The sequence below is a fragment of the Garra rufa genome, chromosome 9, assembly GCF_049309525.1.
Source record: "Garra rufa chromosome 9, GarRuf1.0, whole genome shotgun sequence".
NCBI classification, from domain to species: Eukaryota; Metazoa; Chordata; class Actinopteri; order Cypriniformes; family Cyprinidae; genus Garra; species Garra rufa.
The window spans coordinates 3,935,293-3,954,745 of record NC_133369.1 but is presented as its reverse complement, the minus strand read 5'-3'; the positions used below and the strand labels follow the sequence as shown (position 1 = coordinate 3,954,745).

Sequence of the window (19,453 nt, the reverse complement as noted above, 5' to 3'; positions counted from 1 at the left end):
TCATCCATGCTAATAAGCAAAAATTACTAAAGATAATCTAATATTTGTTTTCCTTGTTTTATTGCTAAAGAGTTGACATTTTTTTCTTCTGCCGTCTACAGATGTGAATTTACTTTTCTCTAAGCCTGAGGCTTTTGGTGTGAAAAGGCTTTTATATTTGCAAAAAAATAGAACTTTTGATATTTAAAACAAACAAGCAAGCCCTGCCCAGATTTATAAAGTAATGCAAAAGTAACGTAACACATTACTTTCCACAAAAAGTTACTAACAAAATTAGTTACTTTTTTAGGGAGTAACTCAATATTGCAATGCATTACTTTTAAAACTAACTTTCCTCAACACTTCTGCTAACTGTGGTCAAGTTTTGTATTTGTAACAAATGAGTAGGTCAGTCAGTTAAATGACCATCTAATGACCAGCTACTGTGTTTCAAAACAGTTTAAGACCAGAAATGTATGTTCTGTTGGAAAATTCATTCATAAATGATCACAACTCTTCCTTCGTTTGGAGCTTAAACTATCAAGGATGGTCAAAGTGTAGACTCACTCTAACATTCACAACAGGGTCTTTGTGTTTCCGGCCTTAACAAGAAATACCTGTCTTACACCTTCAAAAGATATTTGCAAAGGTCATCTCTTGGTATGTCTATTTATAGGAAAAATCCGAAGCAAATTCCTACCTGCGTTTACATATGCTACTTTCAGGTTAGTTTAGTGTTGCACCACGTACCTCAAAACTGAAATGCCACGTTAGCACCTGATTGTTTATAAAACTTTGCAAACATTTCTTTTAGATGTGAGTCCTCAGCTCAAGGAAACTGTAGGCCTGGTGTGTTTTCTAGTAATGCAACGCTAAATAAGCGTTTTACAGTGAACACACTCCTACTCTCGTGGAAAATATAAGCACATAGGATGTAAAACAAGTTTTAGACCAACTTTGTTGGACAAATTCAGATGTTCCTAAGATAAAAACATTTATTTGATTCTATATTGTTACTGAAAAACCACACGACCGATTTTAGTTATCAAATAGAGCCACCTGGTGGACAGTGAATTAATTACAGTTGGCATCGGTTTGGCTCATTTATTACACGACAGCGACATTTAGCGATAATAATACGCAACGACAATAACATTCTGCATGCATCTTGGCTTTAAATAGTATTTTAAATGGGTTTCCAGAAAACAAATGTGACCCTGGACAGAATCAGCCTCAAGTGGCACGGGTATTTGTAGCAATAGCCAAAAATACATTGTATGGGTCAAATTATAATTTTTTCTTCTATGCCAAAAATCATTAGGATATTAAGATTATGTAATATGAAGATATTTTGTAAATTTCTTAGTGTAAATATATTAAAAACGAACTTTTGATTAGTAATGTGCATTGCTAAGCACTTCATTTGGACAACTTTAAAGGCAATTTTCTCAATAATTAATTTTTTTTTTGCACCCTTAGATTGTCAATTTAGAAAATAATGACGCTTAAGATTGGTTTTGTGATCCAGGGTCACAAATATGCGTTCACATTTATTATTCTGGTAATTGTCATTTAAAAGCAATTTATTGCATTTGCTTATAGTTAGAAACTAATATATTAAGTAATCAATACTATATACACTACCATTCAAAAGTTTGGGGTCAGTACATTTTTTTTAAAGAAATTAATACTTTTACTCAACAAGGATGTATTAAGTTAATAATTAAAAGTTTGTTAAAAGTTAATAATAAATAATTTACATTGTTATAAAAAAGTGTTTTGAATAAACACTACTTTTCAAACTTGCTATTCATGAAAGAATCCTGACCAAAAAAAAATCACAGGTTCCAAAAAAATATTTATCATTCTAATAATAAATCAGCATATTAGAATGATTTCTGAAGGATCATGTGACACTTAAGACTGGAGTAACAGCTGATAAAAATTCAGCTTTTCATCACAGGAATAAATTCTATTTTAAAGTATGATCAAATAATAAACATTATTTTATATTGTAAAAACATTTTGCAATATTACTGTTTTTTTCTGTATTTTTAATCAAAATGCAGCCTTGATGAGCATAAGAGACTTCTTTAAAGACTTACCGACCCCAAACTGTTGAACGGTAGTGTGTGTGTATATATATATATATATTTATTTATTCACAAGAAAAAACAAAGATTTTTCTTTTTTCTGGAGAGTTTATTATTTTTTTATTCAAAACCATTTAAAACAAAGCATTTTAAGAGCCACTGAATATCCTTCCACTGTTGCAGAACATAACTTAATAAACAAGACAAGCTCAGAACACACAGCTCTAAAGAAATTGAAGGTTCACATTGTAAATTTATTCAACATTGTTGCCTTATTTGCTTTTTTTTCTTATTCTAGTGACAATTTCATTGTAACCTTTAAAAAAATAAAAATGAAAACACAGTATTTGTATGTTTAAATGCTAACAACATGGTGAAAACCCTTCTGAAAACATTTTAGAAACACTCTTAAGCTGCCTTTTGAGAATGTTTGGTGTTTAAAATCCAAAGATAAACCAAGAAAGAAAGAGAAAGATAGATAGACAAAGCAATAAAACAAACTTTAGGACAATATTCTTGCGTTTCGCCAACAGATTTAGCCAGGGCAAACTGTTTTGGCAAGATATAGACGGCTTGATTAAAAAATGGGATACAAGTGGATATGAATGAAATATAGTAACTCCTGTCAAATCAATCAGTACATAAAAAGCAAGTCAACAAGTCAACTATAAATGTTATTCTTAATATAAAACTTGGTAAAAAATAGTTATTTCAAACTGTACAGTCACCAAGTACATAGAAGGATCAGACACTCATTAGCTTCTCATTTGGCGTCGCCAGCAGCGTCAACCTTCTGTGCCTAGAAGAAAGTGGTTTTAACAAAAAGTCAGTTCAACAGTGATTTGCTTGAGCAATTACCAAACTTTGCATGCTCCGTTAATTACTTGCTGTGCTAAAGCAAATATAGTAAACGAAAAATGGAAGTATATATAGTCTCATTTATTCATCTCTCTTTTAACCATCATCTGCGAGCTTTAAAATAATGATTTGAGCTTTTTAGACAACACTTTTCAGACCCACCTGGTCTGCCTTAGCGTCGCCATTTTCAGCAGGGTTGCCCTTCTTCCCCTTGGCGGGCTTCTGTGCGACCAACGACAAGAAATATGATTAAAAATGAAATAACAGACGTCGAACTTTGCGGTTTGATGGTTAACAAGACCTTCCGTCATCAATGGAACAAAATTCAGCCACTAAATTACCATATAATACTATTGCAAAGCTTTACATCCGTACCTTGGCGGCAGGTTTCTTGGCCTTTGGTTCAGGTTTAGGAGGAGCTGGTTTCTGTAAATCAATTCGGAGATGAATTAGACAAAAAAATTTAAAATAGAACTATATTAATTTATTGAACAGATCCAAAAAAATTATACTTACAGCAGACAACCTTGCGGAGCGTCTTGTCGGCTGCGAATAAAAATAATACTGAATCAATACCAATCAATAGGGAAACTGATTTATTTAATAAATGTAATATATTTCACTCAAGTTAAAAGTTAATTGGCTATTATAGTAAATATGTCTACAATGGCTGATGTAAATTAAATGTAAGCATAAACTTAAAAAATAAACTAAATTCAGAATTAAATAATAAATGTAGGTATGTCAATTTAACGTATGTAAACATTATATAGCATAAGTGATTTGCACAGATTATGTTCTGATTGAGTTTCATAAGGCTTGCAAACTTATGCAAGCCAAAAAATAAATAAATACATAAATAAACAAAAATATATAAGACGGTAAAATATAGAAAAACATAAATATTACATTTAAAAAAAAAAAAAAGTAATTTAAATAGACAAACCTCCTCCTTGCCTTTGGCGGCCTTCTCACCATCAATCTGTAAAAAACAAAACAGGAAAGCGTTTCAAAAATCAAACAATGAACATAAAAATTTTAATTCGTCAAAAATTAATAAGTAAATAAAAAAAATAGAACGTTCCCTTAAACAGTTTTCGCGCCTTACGTCACAAACGATAAGCCCGCAGTTATTTTTCATAACGGATGACTTTATTTTCTGCAGTGTCTTCCCGCGCATATTCAAATTCAAATCCGGGCTGTCAGTGCGCGCGGGCAAGACGGCTTCCTTTTGTTTGGCTGCATCACTACGCGCCTTTTAAAACGACTGAGGGCCGATTCTCATCGTACAGTTCCTTTGTTTTCCTCACGAAAACACTGTAACTCGTATAAAACAACGTTTGAACGGTAAAATAAAATGTAAAAATAGCTCAACGCGAATAACAAGCAAAGCGCCTTTAGACCGTCTTTAGAAGACACAGGTGCTGTAAAGATGGCAGCTTGACGTTTCGAGTAGGCGTAATGTACATCAACAATGACAGGAGCAGCTTAAATCACACGATAAAACATTATAACACAAACTAATATGAATAAAACGGACTTTAAGTCTAAAAATACACACGCGTGCAATGTTATAATCAAGCCAAATGACTAAAAGCGAGGTATTTTCATCTGAACTTTAAACACAAATACTCATCCGCAGTGTTAAAATGATACAATCATATTAAATCTGAAAGCTTATGTGAATATTAGCAATAGCAGATGTTACTCAAGTTCCCTCCTTTTACATTATCGAGTGATCAGGCGGGTCTTACAGGATGTTACGGATTTGTTTTGCTCGAATAATTATCGAAATATGAATGCATATTAATAGGTTAAAGTGCTTGTTGATTTTAAAACACATGTCTGATCATATTTTAAGGCAAACGTCGTTTTTTTGCTTATGTTTTCGTCTTTGCGCGGTAAGATTGACAGTCCGCCTGACAGTGAATATGTAAAAATCGACTGTCCGCCATTATAAAACAACCACACGATCGAAGACGATAACACCACCAAGAAATGTGAAAATTACAAGCACATATGTACAGATAGCAAAATTCAGGATTTTTTTCAAAAATGAAAAAGAACACAGTGCATCCCTACCTTTCTTTTGGGCATCTTGACTGCAGAAAAACGCCGAAAAAATGACAAAAAATCTGAATATCTGTGGAAATGCTGTGCTCGTGAGCAACGACAGCCTGCACGCCTCTCAGCGTCTCGCGTAAAATACAATAACGGCTGTATATGTTTTATTAAGTTTTTATATTGAAATTTAAGATAGAAACCGGTTTAAACCAGATTCTGCATATTCCGTGCAGTGATTGGCTGCGAGCGCGATCACGTATCGCTGGGCGTCGCTTATCTCTTAAAGCAACAATGACAGAATTCCCCGCTCAGGTTTCAGAGCTCAGGCTCAGACAGATGCTGCTGCTTGTCTTGGTAAGAAGGACGCCTCTGCTGGACACTGTGGAATTACACCGGGAATTTAATACAAATAAAACAACGAACAGACAAAACGTGGTAGACATAGGTTAAAGCGTTATTTGCATAATTACACACGTGTGTGTTTATATATACACATTTTTAGAAACGAGTAAAGCACATTTACGAAATGCACTGAATGGAACACAAAATCGCCTCTAAATGTAAATACCTTTGTCTTCGAAGTTTGAAAATACAACTCCCAACAGATCTCCATTACGTTTTCATTTTACCATCAAGTGTATGGCTTGAATAGATCTTGCTCATAAACACTAGAATATGGAAATAACTTTTTCTGTACCTTTTGATCACACTGTGAAAAAAAAAATCAGAATTCTGTCATTTTCCAGCGCAAATGTGTAGAAGCAAAATAACAAAAGAATAAGTCACGCTTTCAAAACTGTAGCTTTTTTTCTGTACCTTTTGATCACGCTGTGAAAAAAAAAAATTCATCAGTGTTTTTGTTTTCCAGCGCAAATGTGTAGATTCTTAAATTAGAAGCAGCAAAATAACAAAATTGATCAAAACGAAGTAAGTTTATGATTCAAACAAGAACAAATGTCTGCTAATGAGCTCAACAATAAATGGAAATAAATTTGAAGGGAAACATGTTTTCAGTTTTCATTATCCATTGTACTTTTTTCAACCATAAATTGATTGAATTTTGTTCAGTTTCTCAGAAAACGAAACTTCATATGTGACCCTGGACCACAAAGCCAGTCATAAGGGTCAATTTTTTCAAATTGAGATTTATACATCACCTGAAATGTATACATCATATAAATAAGTGTTTGTTGTGTGAGAAAGTGATCCAAATGAAGTAACGAGCAAATATCTGCTAATGAGCTTATAAAAATGCTTATAAAAATGTAATTAATTCATAGGTTTTTTTTTTTTTTTCATTATCCATCAATAGATATTTGTCCTTTTTACAAGCATAAATTAACTTAATTTTGTTTAGTTTCTCAGAAAACAAGACTTTATATGTTACCCTGGACCACAAAACCAATCATAAGGGTAAACTTTTTTGAAATTGAGATTTATATTATCTGAAAGCTGAATAAATACATTTTCCATTGATGTATGTAGTCCAAATGAAGTTCTTAACAATGCATATTACTAATCAAAAATTAGGTTTTGATGTATTTATGGTGGGAAATTTACAAAGTATCTTCATGGAACATGATCTTTACTTAATATCCTTATGATTTTTGGCATAAAATCAAAATGCATAGCTTTGACCCATTCAATGTATCTTTGGCTATTGCTACAAATATACCCATGCTACTTAAGGCTTGAGAAGCAAAATAACAAAATAAGAAGTCATGTTTTGTGAGAAAGTGATCAAAACTAAGTAATGAGCTTATAAAAATGAACTTAATTCATAGGGAAACATGATTTAAGTTTTCATTATCCATTAACAGATATTGACCATTTTACAAGTATAAATTCACTTCATTTTGCTCAGTTTCTCAGAAAACAAGACTTTATATATGACCCTGGACCACAAAGCCAGTCATAAGGGTCAACTTTTTTAAATTGAGATTTATACATCATCTGAAATGTATACATCATATAAATAAGCTTTCCATTGATGAATGAATTTGTTAGGGTAGGACAATATTAGGCCAAGATACAACTATTTGAAAATCTGGAATCTGAGGGTGCAAAAAAATCTAAATATTGAGAAAATCACCTTTAAAGTTGTCCAAATGACGTTCTTAGCAATGCATAATACTAATCAAAACTTAGGTTTTGATATATTTATGGTGGGAAATTTACAAAGTATCTTCATGGAACGTGATTGTTACTTAATATCTTTATGATTTTTGGCATACAATTGAAATGTATTTTCATTTTTGGCTAGAAGGAAAAAGATCCGGAGAGTGAAAACTTTTGAACAGATCTAATTAAATCATTTTTATTTTCACCTAAATATGATATTTTTTCATATGGTACTGCCCTACAGAAGCTACAGAAGATAGTTACATGTTTTCCAGAAGACAAAATAAGTTAAATTTACCCTGATTTTTCAATTCAGTTTTCACCCCTCGGCTCTTAATGCATGTTTTTTCCTTCTGGAGCATCAGTGATTGTTTGAACCTTCTGTAATAGTTGCATATGAGTCCCTCAGTTGTCCTCAGTGTGAAAAGATGGATCTCAAAATCATACAGTCATTGTTGGAAGGGTTCAAATACACAAAAATGCTGGAAAACCAAATAATTTGTGGGACCTGAAGGATTTTTCTGAAGAACAGCAGGCAGTTTAACTGTTCAGGACAAACAAGGGACTCATGAACAACTATCAATAAAAAAAAAACAGCTGTGGATCATTCAGGTAACAACACAGTAATAAGTGTATGTATATTTCTTAACAGGGTCATTTTTATAAGTTTAACTATTATTTTCTTATTATTATTTTACTATGTAAACATCTTTTATATGAAATATCTTCGTCAGGTCAGTACTAAAATATAGATTTGTATGATCCCTCCTATTTTGGTAAAATAATTAACATTTTGCAGATTCTGAAACTTTTGACCTCAACTGTATATAGGATCAAACACACTTATTAAAAAAATATAGACAACAGATACAAAATAAATTTCTTTTTTCAAGTAGAAGCCTTATGTTTTAATGATCATGAGAAACAAATTCAGTTAAGTGTGTCCAAACTTTTGACTGCTACTATAAATTATAACATGCATTATGCATTTGGTAAAAGTAATATTTGATTTGTAAACAAATTGTTCTTGAGGCTTCAATGACTCGAACCAGTTCACAAATCTGTCTGAGTTTGAATGATTTTGAAAAAATCCTGACAAAACCCCCCCTGAAAATTAAAAGTGAGATCAATCAGATTTAGCCTAATGTATTCTTCAGCATATCTAGTCCAAAAAAAAAAAAAAGAGTCCATGTGGTCAATCAAAGTCAATTTATTATTTCATAACGATTTAAGATCATTTCTATTTCAATATCAAGCATACATATCCACTGCCCCATAAAACGGGGTGAAACATCCTTCCACAGCTAAAGTATTTACAGATCAGCAAATAAAAAAAGTTTAGCACTAAGCCACAACAGCCTGGCTGCTTAAATCACTGAAGAAAGTGTCTCTCTTGTTCTGAAGGGCGTTGAGAAAACAGCGAACCCTCTCCTCTCGGCTGGCTGTGTACTTCAACAGTTCTTTCTGTCGACTCTGGGCATCCATAGGCTTTCCATTCCCACGGTGCTGCAAAAGTTCAGCCACACAGGAGCGATCCGCCTCCATCTGCTGGAGCGCTTGGTCTTCTCTGTGAAGATCTCGAGCTTTCTGCAACACACACATATGTGCACCATCAGGACCACAGTGAAGCAGATGTAAACATGAATGGAACGGGAATTGTAAGGTGACTAAAATTCTTGCTTATGCTTTTGCATCTTGACTTTAAATAAAGTTCTGGACTTCCTAAAACAATGTTTTCAGGAAATCATTTAAGGAAACAATTGTAGCAACGTTTACAAAAACGTACTTGTAATTAAGCAACAACGGTACATGCTGTAATACAATATCCTGTGTTCTTACTGGAATGATCCACAGCTGTGTTTTTTTGTTTAGTGATAGTTGTTCAGGAGTCCCTTGTTTGTCCTGAACAGTTAAACTGTCTGCTGTTCTTCAGAAAAATCCTTCAGGTCCCACTTATTCTTTGGTTTTCCAGCATTTTAGTGTATTTGAACCCTTTCCAAAAAAGACTGTATGATTTTCAGATCCATCTTTTCACACTGAGGACAACTGAGGGACTCATATGCAACTATTACAGAAAGTTCAAACGCTCACTGATGCTTCAAAAGAAAACACAATGCATTAAGAGCCGGAGGGTGAAAACTTTTGAACAGAATGGAGATGTGTACATTTTTCTTATTTTGGCCAAATATCTTTTTTTTTTTCATTTAGTACTGCCCTTCAGAGGCTACAGATGATAGTTAGATGTTTCCCAGAAGACAAAGTAAGTTAAATTACCCTGATCTTCAAATTCCAAAAGTTTTCACCCTTAGCTCTTAATGCATGGTTTTTCCTTTTGGGGCATCAGTAAGCATTTGTACCTATCATTTTTAACACTGATAATAAGAAGAAATGTTTCTTGAGCAACGGTTTTTGAAGGATCGTTTGACACAGCTTTACATCTCAATAATACATTACATTTTAATGTATATTCAAATTGAAAACAGCCATTTCAAATTGTAATAATATTCACAATATTACTGATTTTACCGTATTTTTGATTAAATAAATGCAGTTCCTAAATGAGCAAAAACATCTGTATGCAGATTCCATACATCTTAGTTGTGATTAAGTGAATAAGACCCAATGTTTCTAACAATGCAACTAACAATTACCTAAATAAGTTGTAAATCAACATAAAAACAAGTTATGGCAGACCTGGAGAGATGGATGACTTAGCTGGTATTGCAAAACAGCTTCACATAGATTCCAGAAAGAATATTCCGGCCACAGGACCGACTGGAACACTAGACAGGAATATGAGGTCTGTGGAGTATAAGATAATGCGGGAATATGAAAAACATTCATCAATTCAAAGCTGCAGAAATATGTGCTTAATGCACAATAGACAGATATATATCCATAGGACCAGCACCAGACTTTCAGTTGTCATTAGTGTTGATTTGATGGGAAACCTCATTGGAAAAGGCAGTGATGGGAATTATTCAGCTCTTAAAGCAACAGTTCACTCAAACATTAAACTTTGCTGAAAAATGTACTCTGCCTCAGGACATTAAAGATGTAGATGAGTTTGTTTCTTCATTAGATTTGGAGAAATGTAGCGTTACATCACTTCCTCACCAACAGATGCTCTGTAGTGAATGGGTGCCGTCAGAATGAGAGTCCAAACATCCGATTAAAAACATCGCAATAATCCACAAATAATCCACTCCAGTCCAGTCCATCAGTTAACATCTTGAGAAGCCACAAGCTTTATTTTATAGAAAACAAACCCATCATTAAGGTATTTTAACCTTTAAACCATTGCTTCTGGTCCATAATCCATCTCCTGTTGTCTCTCGCATCAAAATCCAGCCACATATTTGTTTAGATCTGTTTTAGACCATTTTATCTTGTAAACAGTGCTTGATCTGTGCATATTTCTCTCCTAAATTTGAGCAGACAACTTATTATTATGAATTATGGACTCGTATTTTAGCCAGAAGCAGCATCTTAACAATGGATTTGTTTCTTACAAACACACAACTTTTGCTTCTCAAGATGTTAGTTGATGGACTGGAGTGGTGTGGATTACTTGTGGATTATTGTGATGTTTTTATCAGCTCATTCTGACGGCACCCATTCACTGCAGAGGATCCATTGGTGAGCAAGTGATGGAATGCTATACTTCTTCAAATCTGATGAAGAAACAAACTCATTTAAATCTTAAATGGCTTGAGGATGAGTAAACTTTCAGCAAATTTGAATTTTTGGGGTAAACCATTCCATTAACACACATTGTAATTACAGTGGTGACCAAAATTATTAGAACACTAGTATTTTCACCAGCTATCTTTTGCTGTAGTGTGTGAGTAGGAAATATCAGTTTACATTCCCAAACCTTCATTTTGCCATTAATTGTAATAATCCAGTGAGGTTTTTGTTTGCACAAGGAGTCGGATCTGATCTCACCATCATCCAGTCCGTCTGGAATGACATGAAGAAACAGAACAAACTGAGACAAACGAAATCCAGAGGAACCGTGGCAACATCTCAAAGATGCTTCAAGAAACCTACCTGCAAAGCTACAGTACTGTTCAAAGTTTTAAAGTTTCAAAAATTCTGTAAAATGAGGATGCTGTCAAAATAGTGCCATGAATTGATTCTCTTTATCAATTAACTTCTATTAACTAAATTAAATCAACATTTGGTGTGAGCATCCTTTGCGTTTATGCAGCTTTTGCCCTAGGTGCACTTGTGCATAGTTTTTCAGGTAGCTTTGCAGGTAGGTTTCTCAAAGCATCTTGGAAACGTTACCACAGTTCTTCTGGATTTCATCTGTCTCAGTTTGTTCTGTTTCTTCATGTCATTCCAGACAGACTGGATGATGGTGAGATCAGATCTCTGTGTGGAGCACTGGCTGTTGTCCGACTCCTTGTGCAAACAAAAACCTCACTGGATTATTACAATTAATGACAAAATTAGAGTTTGGAAATGGAAAGTGATATTTCTCATTTTTCTCATAAGATGCATTGTAATTACAGTGGTAGCCAAAATGATTAGAACACTAGTATTTTCACCAGTTAAAAATGGTTTTAAGTCAGTTATTTCTATCTTTTGCTGCAGTGTGTCATTTTAAATTTGCATTTTAAATTTCCAAACCTTCATTTTGCCATTAATTGTAATAATCCAGTGAGAGTTTGCACAAGGAGTCTGACATTAAATCAACATTTGGTGTGAGCATCCTTTGCATTTAAAGCAGCTTTTGCCCTAGGTGCACTTGAGCATAGTTTTTCAGGTAGCTTTGCAGGTAGGTTTCTCAAAGCATCTTGGAGACGTCACCATAGTTTTTCTGGATTTAGTCTGTCTCAGTTTGTTCTGTTTCTTCATGTCATTCTAGACAGACTGGATGATGATGAGATCAGATCTCTGTGTGGAGCTCTGGCTGTTGTCATTGGATTATTACAACTATTGACAAAATGAAGGTTTGGAAATGTAAACTGATATTTCCTATTGATACACTAAAGCAAAATATAAAAATAACTGACTTGAAACCATTTTTAACTGGTGAAGATACTAGTGTTCTAATAATTTTGTCCACCACTGTATATAGAAATACAGACTGCTCCACAGTGAATCCAACTATGAACGCCATCTAAACTAAAATCCTGTATGTTTGTGTAAGTGCTTTATTTGTATGGCAAGATACTGACTAAAGCTCAATAATGCTCTCCTTTACCTGCCACAGTAGGAAATCACTGAGACGCACTTCTCCAGACGTACGGATGAGCAGATCAGGGTTTGGAGAATTACTGCTATACAGACACTCACCGAGGAGAACCTCAGACACATCACTGACAAATCACACAGAGAAGAACATATTAATTAATCATCTTTTACAGGTATTAAAACAGCTGATATTAATAGCAAATACTGTTTTCTCACCTGGATTTTATCAGACCCTGCTCTACTCCCCAAGCCATTTCCTTTACTGCATTTGCAATTTCATGTCTTGAGGTATATGCAAAGCACACATTCAGAAAACACCTGCATAATCAAATGAAGAACATATGAGATGAATGTATCAAACAAATGACAAAATGTATCATATATAGATCATGCTGTGAAAAGTGATTTTTTAAAACTCATAGACTACTATTCAAAAGTTTTAGGGTCATCAGGAGTTTTATAAAGAAATTAATACTTTTAATAAGTAATATGCATTCAATTAAATAAAAAATGACAGTAAAGAGAGCGAAATTTTTTTACTAGAATTATTCCTGTAGGATCATGTGACACTGAAGACTGGAGCAATGATGTGGAAAATTCAGCAAATTGTTTGCATCACAAAACAAAATATGTCATTTTACAATGTATTTACATATCAAACAGATATTTTAATTTGTAATTACATGTAACAATATTTCTGTTTTTACTGTATTTTTAATCAAATAAATGTAGCCTTGGTGAGCAGAAGAGACTTCTTTTAAAAACATAAAAAAAACAGTATTGTAAATATTAGAATGCACCAGAAGTTAATGTCTTTTTAGTCATAGCAGAACAATAAAGAAACATGCAACTTTAAAGTTAATCTGGACTTTTTAATTAAGTAGACTTGGGCATTGCTAAAAATGACAGTCAAACCAAACATTATTCAGACATCAGATATAATTTTTACTAGTGGGTGCAGGATTATGTAAGTGAGGATACCATGCTAATCATGCTAGTAACATGCTAGCAACTTTCTAATCATGCTAACAACATGCTTATTATGTTAAAACATGCCTGCAACTTGATAATATTGCTAGAAACATGCTAACAACTTGCAAGTCATATTAAAACATATTAGCAACTTGCCAATCATGCTAGAAACACGCTAGCAACTTGCTAATCACGCTAGAAACATGCTAGCGACTGCCAATCATGCAATAAACACGCTACCAAACTTGCTAATCATGCTAGACACACTAGCAAATTGCTAATCATGCTAGAAACATGCTAACCATGCTAGAACGTGTTAAAAACATACTAGCAACTTGCTAATCATGCTAGAAACTTGTTCGCAACTTGCTTATCATGATTAAAACATGCTAGTAACATGCTAATCATGCTAAAACATGCAAGCAACTTGGTAATCATGTTAAAATCATGCTAACAACATGATAATAATGCTAGAAACGTTAAAAACATACTAGCAACTTGCCAATCATGCTAAAAACATGCTAGCAACTTGATAATCAAGCTAAAAACATGCTGGCAACTTGATAATCAAGCTAAAAACATGCTGGCAACTTGTTAATCATGCTAGAAACATGCTAGCAACATGCTAATCATACTAGAAACATGCTAGCAACTTGATAATCAAGCTAAAAACATGCTGGCAACTTGCTAATCATGCTAGAAACATGCTTGCAACTTGCTAATCATGCTAAAATCATGCTGACAACATGATAATCATGCTAGAAACGTTAAAAACATACTAGCAACTTGCTAATCAAGTTGCTAGAAACATGCTAGCAACTTGATAATCAAGCTAAAAACATGCTGGCAACTTGTTAATCATGTTAACAACATGCTTATTATGCTAAAAACATGCTAGCAACTTGCTAACCATGCTAGAAACATGCTAGCAACATGCTAAAACATGCAAGCAACTTGCTAATCATGCTTAAACATGCAAGCAACATGCTAATCATGCTAAAACATGCAAGCAACTTGCTAATCATGCTTAAACATGCAAGCAACATGCTAATCATGTTAAAATCATGCTAGCAACTTAATAATCATGCTAGAATAATGCTAACAATTTACTAATCTTGCTAGCAACTTGCTCTCATATATGATAAAAATATGATTTATGAGCAGATATATGATTTATGTTGTGAGGGTATAAAAGCTGCCCGGCTTGGGCTTTGGGAATATGATTTGATGTAAATTTACATAAACGTTTAGTGGATAAATAAATTAGCAAAGTAAACTGACATATTATACCAAAAAATCTTCATACAGTGGACTACCAATAAAACTGATAAAAATTTGGGACCAAAAATTTGATTTGACACTTTGACCTGACCACATTTTGTTACATACCTTTCACCTTTCTATCAAAGTTATCTGATATTATCAAGATTAATTTGTTCGGACATAGTTGAAAGCAGAAGTTCACTTCCAGAACAAAAATGTACAGATAATTTACTCACTCCTTTATCACCCAAGATGTTCATGTCTTTCTTTCTTCTGTCATAAAGAAATTGTTCTTTTTTTGTTGAGAAAACCGTTTCAGGATTTCTCTCCATAGAGTTGACTTCTATGGCGCCTTCGAGTTTGAACTTCCAAAATGCAGTTTTAATGCAGCTTCAAAGGGCTCTAAACAATCCCAACCGAGGAACAACATCTAGTGAAACAATTGGTTATTTCCTAATTACAATTTATACACTTTTTAACCTCAAATGCTCATCTTGTCTAGCTCTGCGTCAACTCTGTGTATTCCAATTCAAGACAGTTAGGGTGTGTCGAAAAACTACCATCTCATTTTCTCCTCAAACTGACCCAGTGTTGCAAGTGAACATGCAAAGATCAAACGCCCTTTACAAAAAAATTAAAAATAAAACAGCAATGTAGGACAATTTTGAAGTTGAAGAAGAAAATGAGATTTGGTATAGTGTTTTTCGACATACCCTTAAAGGGATGGTTCGGAGTAGAATTGACTTCATTGCTATGCACTCCGAAGCCCATGTAAATACCCCATCCGAAGTTTTTTTTGCCTTAGTCAAACATTTATGGAGATATTAGAGTTCTTCGAATTGCTTGTTACAGGAGTGAATGGTACATGTGATGTATCTCGTAAATTGCACCACTAAACGTGCAAGTAATCTTACCAAACTTGTACAGTAGTGTAAATAGGGTATGTACTCACAAAACGCTGCATCAGAACATTTGTAAGTCCGCCATGAGTGTTTTAAAAACACGTTTTACCAAAGAACTACTAGTCTCAGAAACTACAAGTCGACGTCACTTCCCTGGTTTGAAAAAAGCATGTAAAAGTCCTCCTACTACATCTGTGTGCATGTCAACTTGTAGGAGGACTTTTACGTGCTTTTTTCAAACCAGGGAAGTGACGTCGACGTGTCGCCATTTGTAGTTTTTGAGACTAGTAGGGATCAGCTAAAACGTGTTTTTAAAACACTCATGGTGGACTTACAAATGTCCTGATGCAGCGTTTTGTGAGTACATACCCTATTTACACTACTGTACAAGTTTGGTAAGATTACTTGCACGTTTAGTGGTGCAATTTACGAGATACATCACATGTACCATTCACTCCTGTAACAAGCAATTCGAAAAACTCTAATATCTCCATAAATGTTTGACTAAGGTAAAAAAAAAACTTGGGATGGGGTATTTACATGGGCTTCGGAGTGCATAGCAATGAAGTCAATTCTACTCCGAACCATCCCTTTAAGGTCATTGCACACTGAGTCCGAAAATTACATATGCGCTTTTTCGTATTTGTCATCCTTTCCTTTATAAGTGTTTGCTACGATTGTGAAAATGCAGAAAATCGAACCTGATCCGAACTTTTTTATGGCGGACGAAAGCTTCGGAGGCAGTGTGCAACAGTGATTGACACAACAGTCGTATTTATTTTTCAACGTGTGAAAATTTCGGACTGAGTGTGCAATGACCTTAACTGTGAACCAGAATACAGAGTTGATATCTAGACAAGATGAGCATTTGAGATTAAAAAGTATATAAATTGTCTTTTTTTTTTTTTTTAGAAAATGACTGATCGTTTGACCAAATAAGACCCTTCTTCCTCAGCTGGGATCATTTAGAGCCTGCATTTTGGAAAGTTCAAACTCAGGGACACCATAGAAGTCCACTGTATGAAAAATAAAAAATCCTGAAATGTTTTTCTCCAAAAACATAATTTCTTTATGTCTTCTAAATTGTTGTTCTGGAAGTGAACTTCTCCTTTAACTCTTGATTTCTTGTAATATTTTATTACCATTTTCTAAATAAACTGTGGTTTTGTGAGAAATGTTGAAGGCGTCTGAATAAATTTTGGTTTGACTGTAATTAATTTATGATTATCAAGATACAGTTTAACTCTTGAGTTCTTGTCATAATTAATTTACATTTTCGAAACTAAAGCGAATAAACTGTGGTAATGTGAGAAATTTTGAAGGTGTCTGAATACTTTTTGGTTTGACTCTATATCTTGGTGAAAATCTACACAGTTGATGCTTACTTGTTGTGTGCTTTAGTTGCCACCACAGCTTTGGCAATGAGCTGCTGCAGATCTGTAGGCAGTAGAGTCAGATCTCCCAACACACGAATAGACACACCATGCTTCTCAAGATTCTCCCTAGAAATTAGGACAAAGTCACATTTAGATTGTATCAATATTTTTAGCCCTCATGGGTGAACAAATCTTGTGCAGAAGTGACTTACTGCTCCGTCAGCAGCCGGCTGAACTTCTGTCTGGCCAGCTCCATCAGACCATCCACCTCTTCTTTAGAACGCTTGAAGTTCTCAATACTGAACGCATACACAGTCACCTCATGAATGCCCAGGTTTAGGCACCAACGGAGCGTCTATGTGAGTTTAAACAATGCATATTAAGAAATTGAGCATGCATATACACAGTCATTCAGTCAGTACTACTTTTATACTGCAAGGATGCATGGCTAAATTGATCTAAAGTGTCAGTACAGACATTTATTATGTTACAAAAGATTTCTGTTTCAAATAAATGCTGTTTTTTTAAACTTCTATTCATCAAAGAATCTTGAAAAACGCATGCATCAGGGTTTCCAGTAAAATATGAAGCAGCACAACTGTTTTCAATGCTTATAGGCCCAGTTTCATAGACAGGGCTTAGCTTAAGCCAGGATTAGGCCATAGTTCAATTAAGACTTTTAAGTAATTTTTTATAAACATGCCTTAGAAAAAACATTACTGGTGTGCATCTTGAGACTAAACAAAGGCGCTGATATATTTTAAGATCAGTCAGTACAAGTTTCTTTCAGTTGAAACAGCTCAGACTTACACTTTAGTCTAGGACTAGGCTTAAGTCTTGTCTATGAAACCGGGGGATAATGTTTCTTGAGCAGCAAATCGGCATATTAGAATGATTTCTGAAGAATCATGTGACACTAAAGACTGTGTGATTATGCTGAAAATTCAGCCTTGATCACAGAAATAAAATTGCGTCTTACAATATATTCAAATAGAAAACAGTTCTTTTAAACTTCAATCATTTTTCGCACTGTTACTGTTTTTAATGTATTTTTGATCAAATACAGCGGTGAAAATTCTTTCAAAAACATTAAAAACATTTTGCTGACACCAACCTGATTAGTAATGCATTGCAATTTAATGACCAGTGAGAAAGTGTGCAAAGTAAAATTAACATTTATTTTACACAATATTTAGTCAAAATTGTAAATATTTTCAAAATATTTGAAAACATAGTTTGAAGCAGTCAAATTGGTCAAATATTGGTCAATTAATCCACTATCAATATCTATCAATATCTGCACACTCACCTCTGCAAGTTTCTCAAAGCCCTGCGAGTGACCTTCATGCCTCTCCACGTGCGTCTTTTGGGCAAAACGCCTGTTACCATCCATGATAAAGGCCACATGTTTGGGCATAGGCCCTGCCTGTGATAAAAAAAAAAAAACAAGTTTAAGTTAGTCATTAAGGTGTTAGATAATTATTATTTTAGTTTACTGTACAAATCCTCTCTGAAACACACCTTCAGGATGTTGGCAGTGACCCCTTCTAAAAAGGATAGTTTCTGCTCTCGAATCCAAGACATGACAGTACTCTCTGTGAAAAAACAGAGTTACTGCAACAGTATGTATATTAAAGGGAAGGATTTTTGAGAAAACTTGTACATGAGCATTTGAACCATAAAGAGGCATTATTTTACTCAAACTTATTTATGCATTGCAATTTTGCTTTTGTAGTCTAACTAATTTTGAGCTATTTATTATTGTTATTGTTATTAAACAGAATTAAATGTATATGATTAAATGGTGTTGATGTTTATAGAGCAAGGTGGTAAACAGCCAATTAAATATTTGTAGCAATTGACAAATATACATTATATGGGTCAAAATTATAGATTTTTCTTTCATGCCAAAACTCATTAGGATATTAAGTAAAGATCATGTTTCATTAAAACATTTTGTACATTTCCTACTATAAATATATCAAAATTTTTAATTAGCAATACGCATTGCTAAGAACTACATTTGGACAACTATAAAGGCGATTTACTCAGTATTTAGATTTTTTTGCACCCTCAGATTCCTGATTTTCAAAAATTTGCATTATATTGTCATATAATAACAGAAGCTTATTTTTCAGCTTTTATATCTCATTTTCACCCTTATGACCAGTGTTGTGCAAAGTTACTTCCAAAATGTAATACATTATATATTACTAGTTACTGTCTTTTAAAAGTAATTAGTTACGTTACAATATTACTGTCTCTAAATTGTAATGCGTTATACTTTTAAGTTACTTTTGAGTTTCTTTCATCAAAATATCCACACAGATTATAAAATGCCAAAATATAAGTTTATAGCTGCTCATTATACATTAAGTTTAGGATAGCTAGCATAAAATTATAAAAACATATTTAAGTAGGCCTCCCGGTATGTCTATTAATGTTACGTATAGTTTAGGTTAAACACGAATAAGCACAAACCGCATTAATACATTCGTAAATAAAGCGAAATGTTATAATGTACAAACATTAAACAAAATAAATAGCCTATAGGCTATTTAAAATGGTTTAAAACCAGGGCCCAGTTTTTCAAAAAAAATTAATCTGGATCAAATTGGTC

The 19,453-nt window shown here is 33.7% G+C and overlaps 2 protein-coding genes across 2 annotated transcripts; both read right to left on the bottom strand.

Annotated features, from left to right (window-relative positions):
• Positions 1-2,160: 2,160 nt before the first annotated feature.
• LOC141343045 (non-histone chromosomal protein HMG-17-like) lies at positions 2,161-5,223 on the bottom strand. Its single transcript, XM_073847636.1, has 6 exons — positions 5,013-5,223; positions 3,877-3,912; positions 3,447-3,476; positions 3,306-3,356; positions 3,093-3,152; positions 2,161-2,871 (listed from the first exon to the last, which is right to left on the bottom strand). Exons 1-6 carry the CDS (start codon positions 5,025-5,027, stop codon positions 2,836-2,838), a joined length of 228 nt encoding a protein of 75 aa, XP_073703737.1. The 5' UTR covers positions 5,028-5,223; the 3' UTR covers positions 2,161-2,835.
• A 3,086-nt stretch (positions 5,224-8,309) lies between these two features.
• Positions 8,310-18,478, bottom strand: LOC141342834 (dehydrodolichyl diphosphate synthase complex subunit DHDDS-like). Its single transcript, XM_073847395.1, has 8 exons — positions 18,355-18,478; positions 18,143-18,259; positions 17,046-17,188; positions 16,843-16,959; positions 12,537-12,638; positions 12,331-12,445; positions 9,810-9,917; positions 8,310-8,702 (listed from the first exon to the last, which is right to left on the bottom strand). The coding sequence occupies exons 1-8, from the start codon at positions 18,415-18,417 to the stop codon at positions 8,460-8,462; spliced, it is 1,008 nt and encodes a 335-aa protein (XP_073703496.1). The 5' UTR covers positions 18,418-18,478; the 3' UTR covers positions 8,310-8,459.
• Positions 18,479-19,453: the final 975 nt, after the last annotated feature.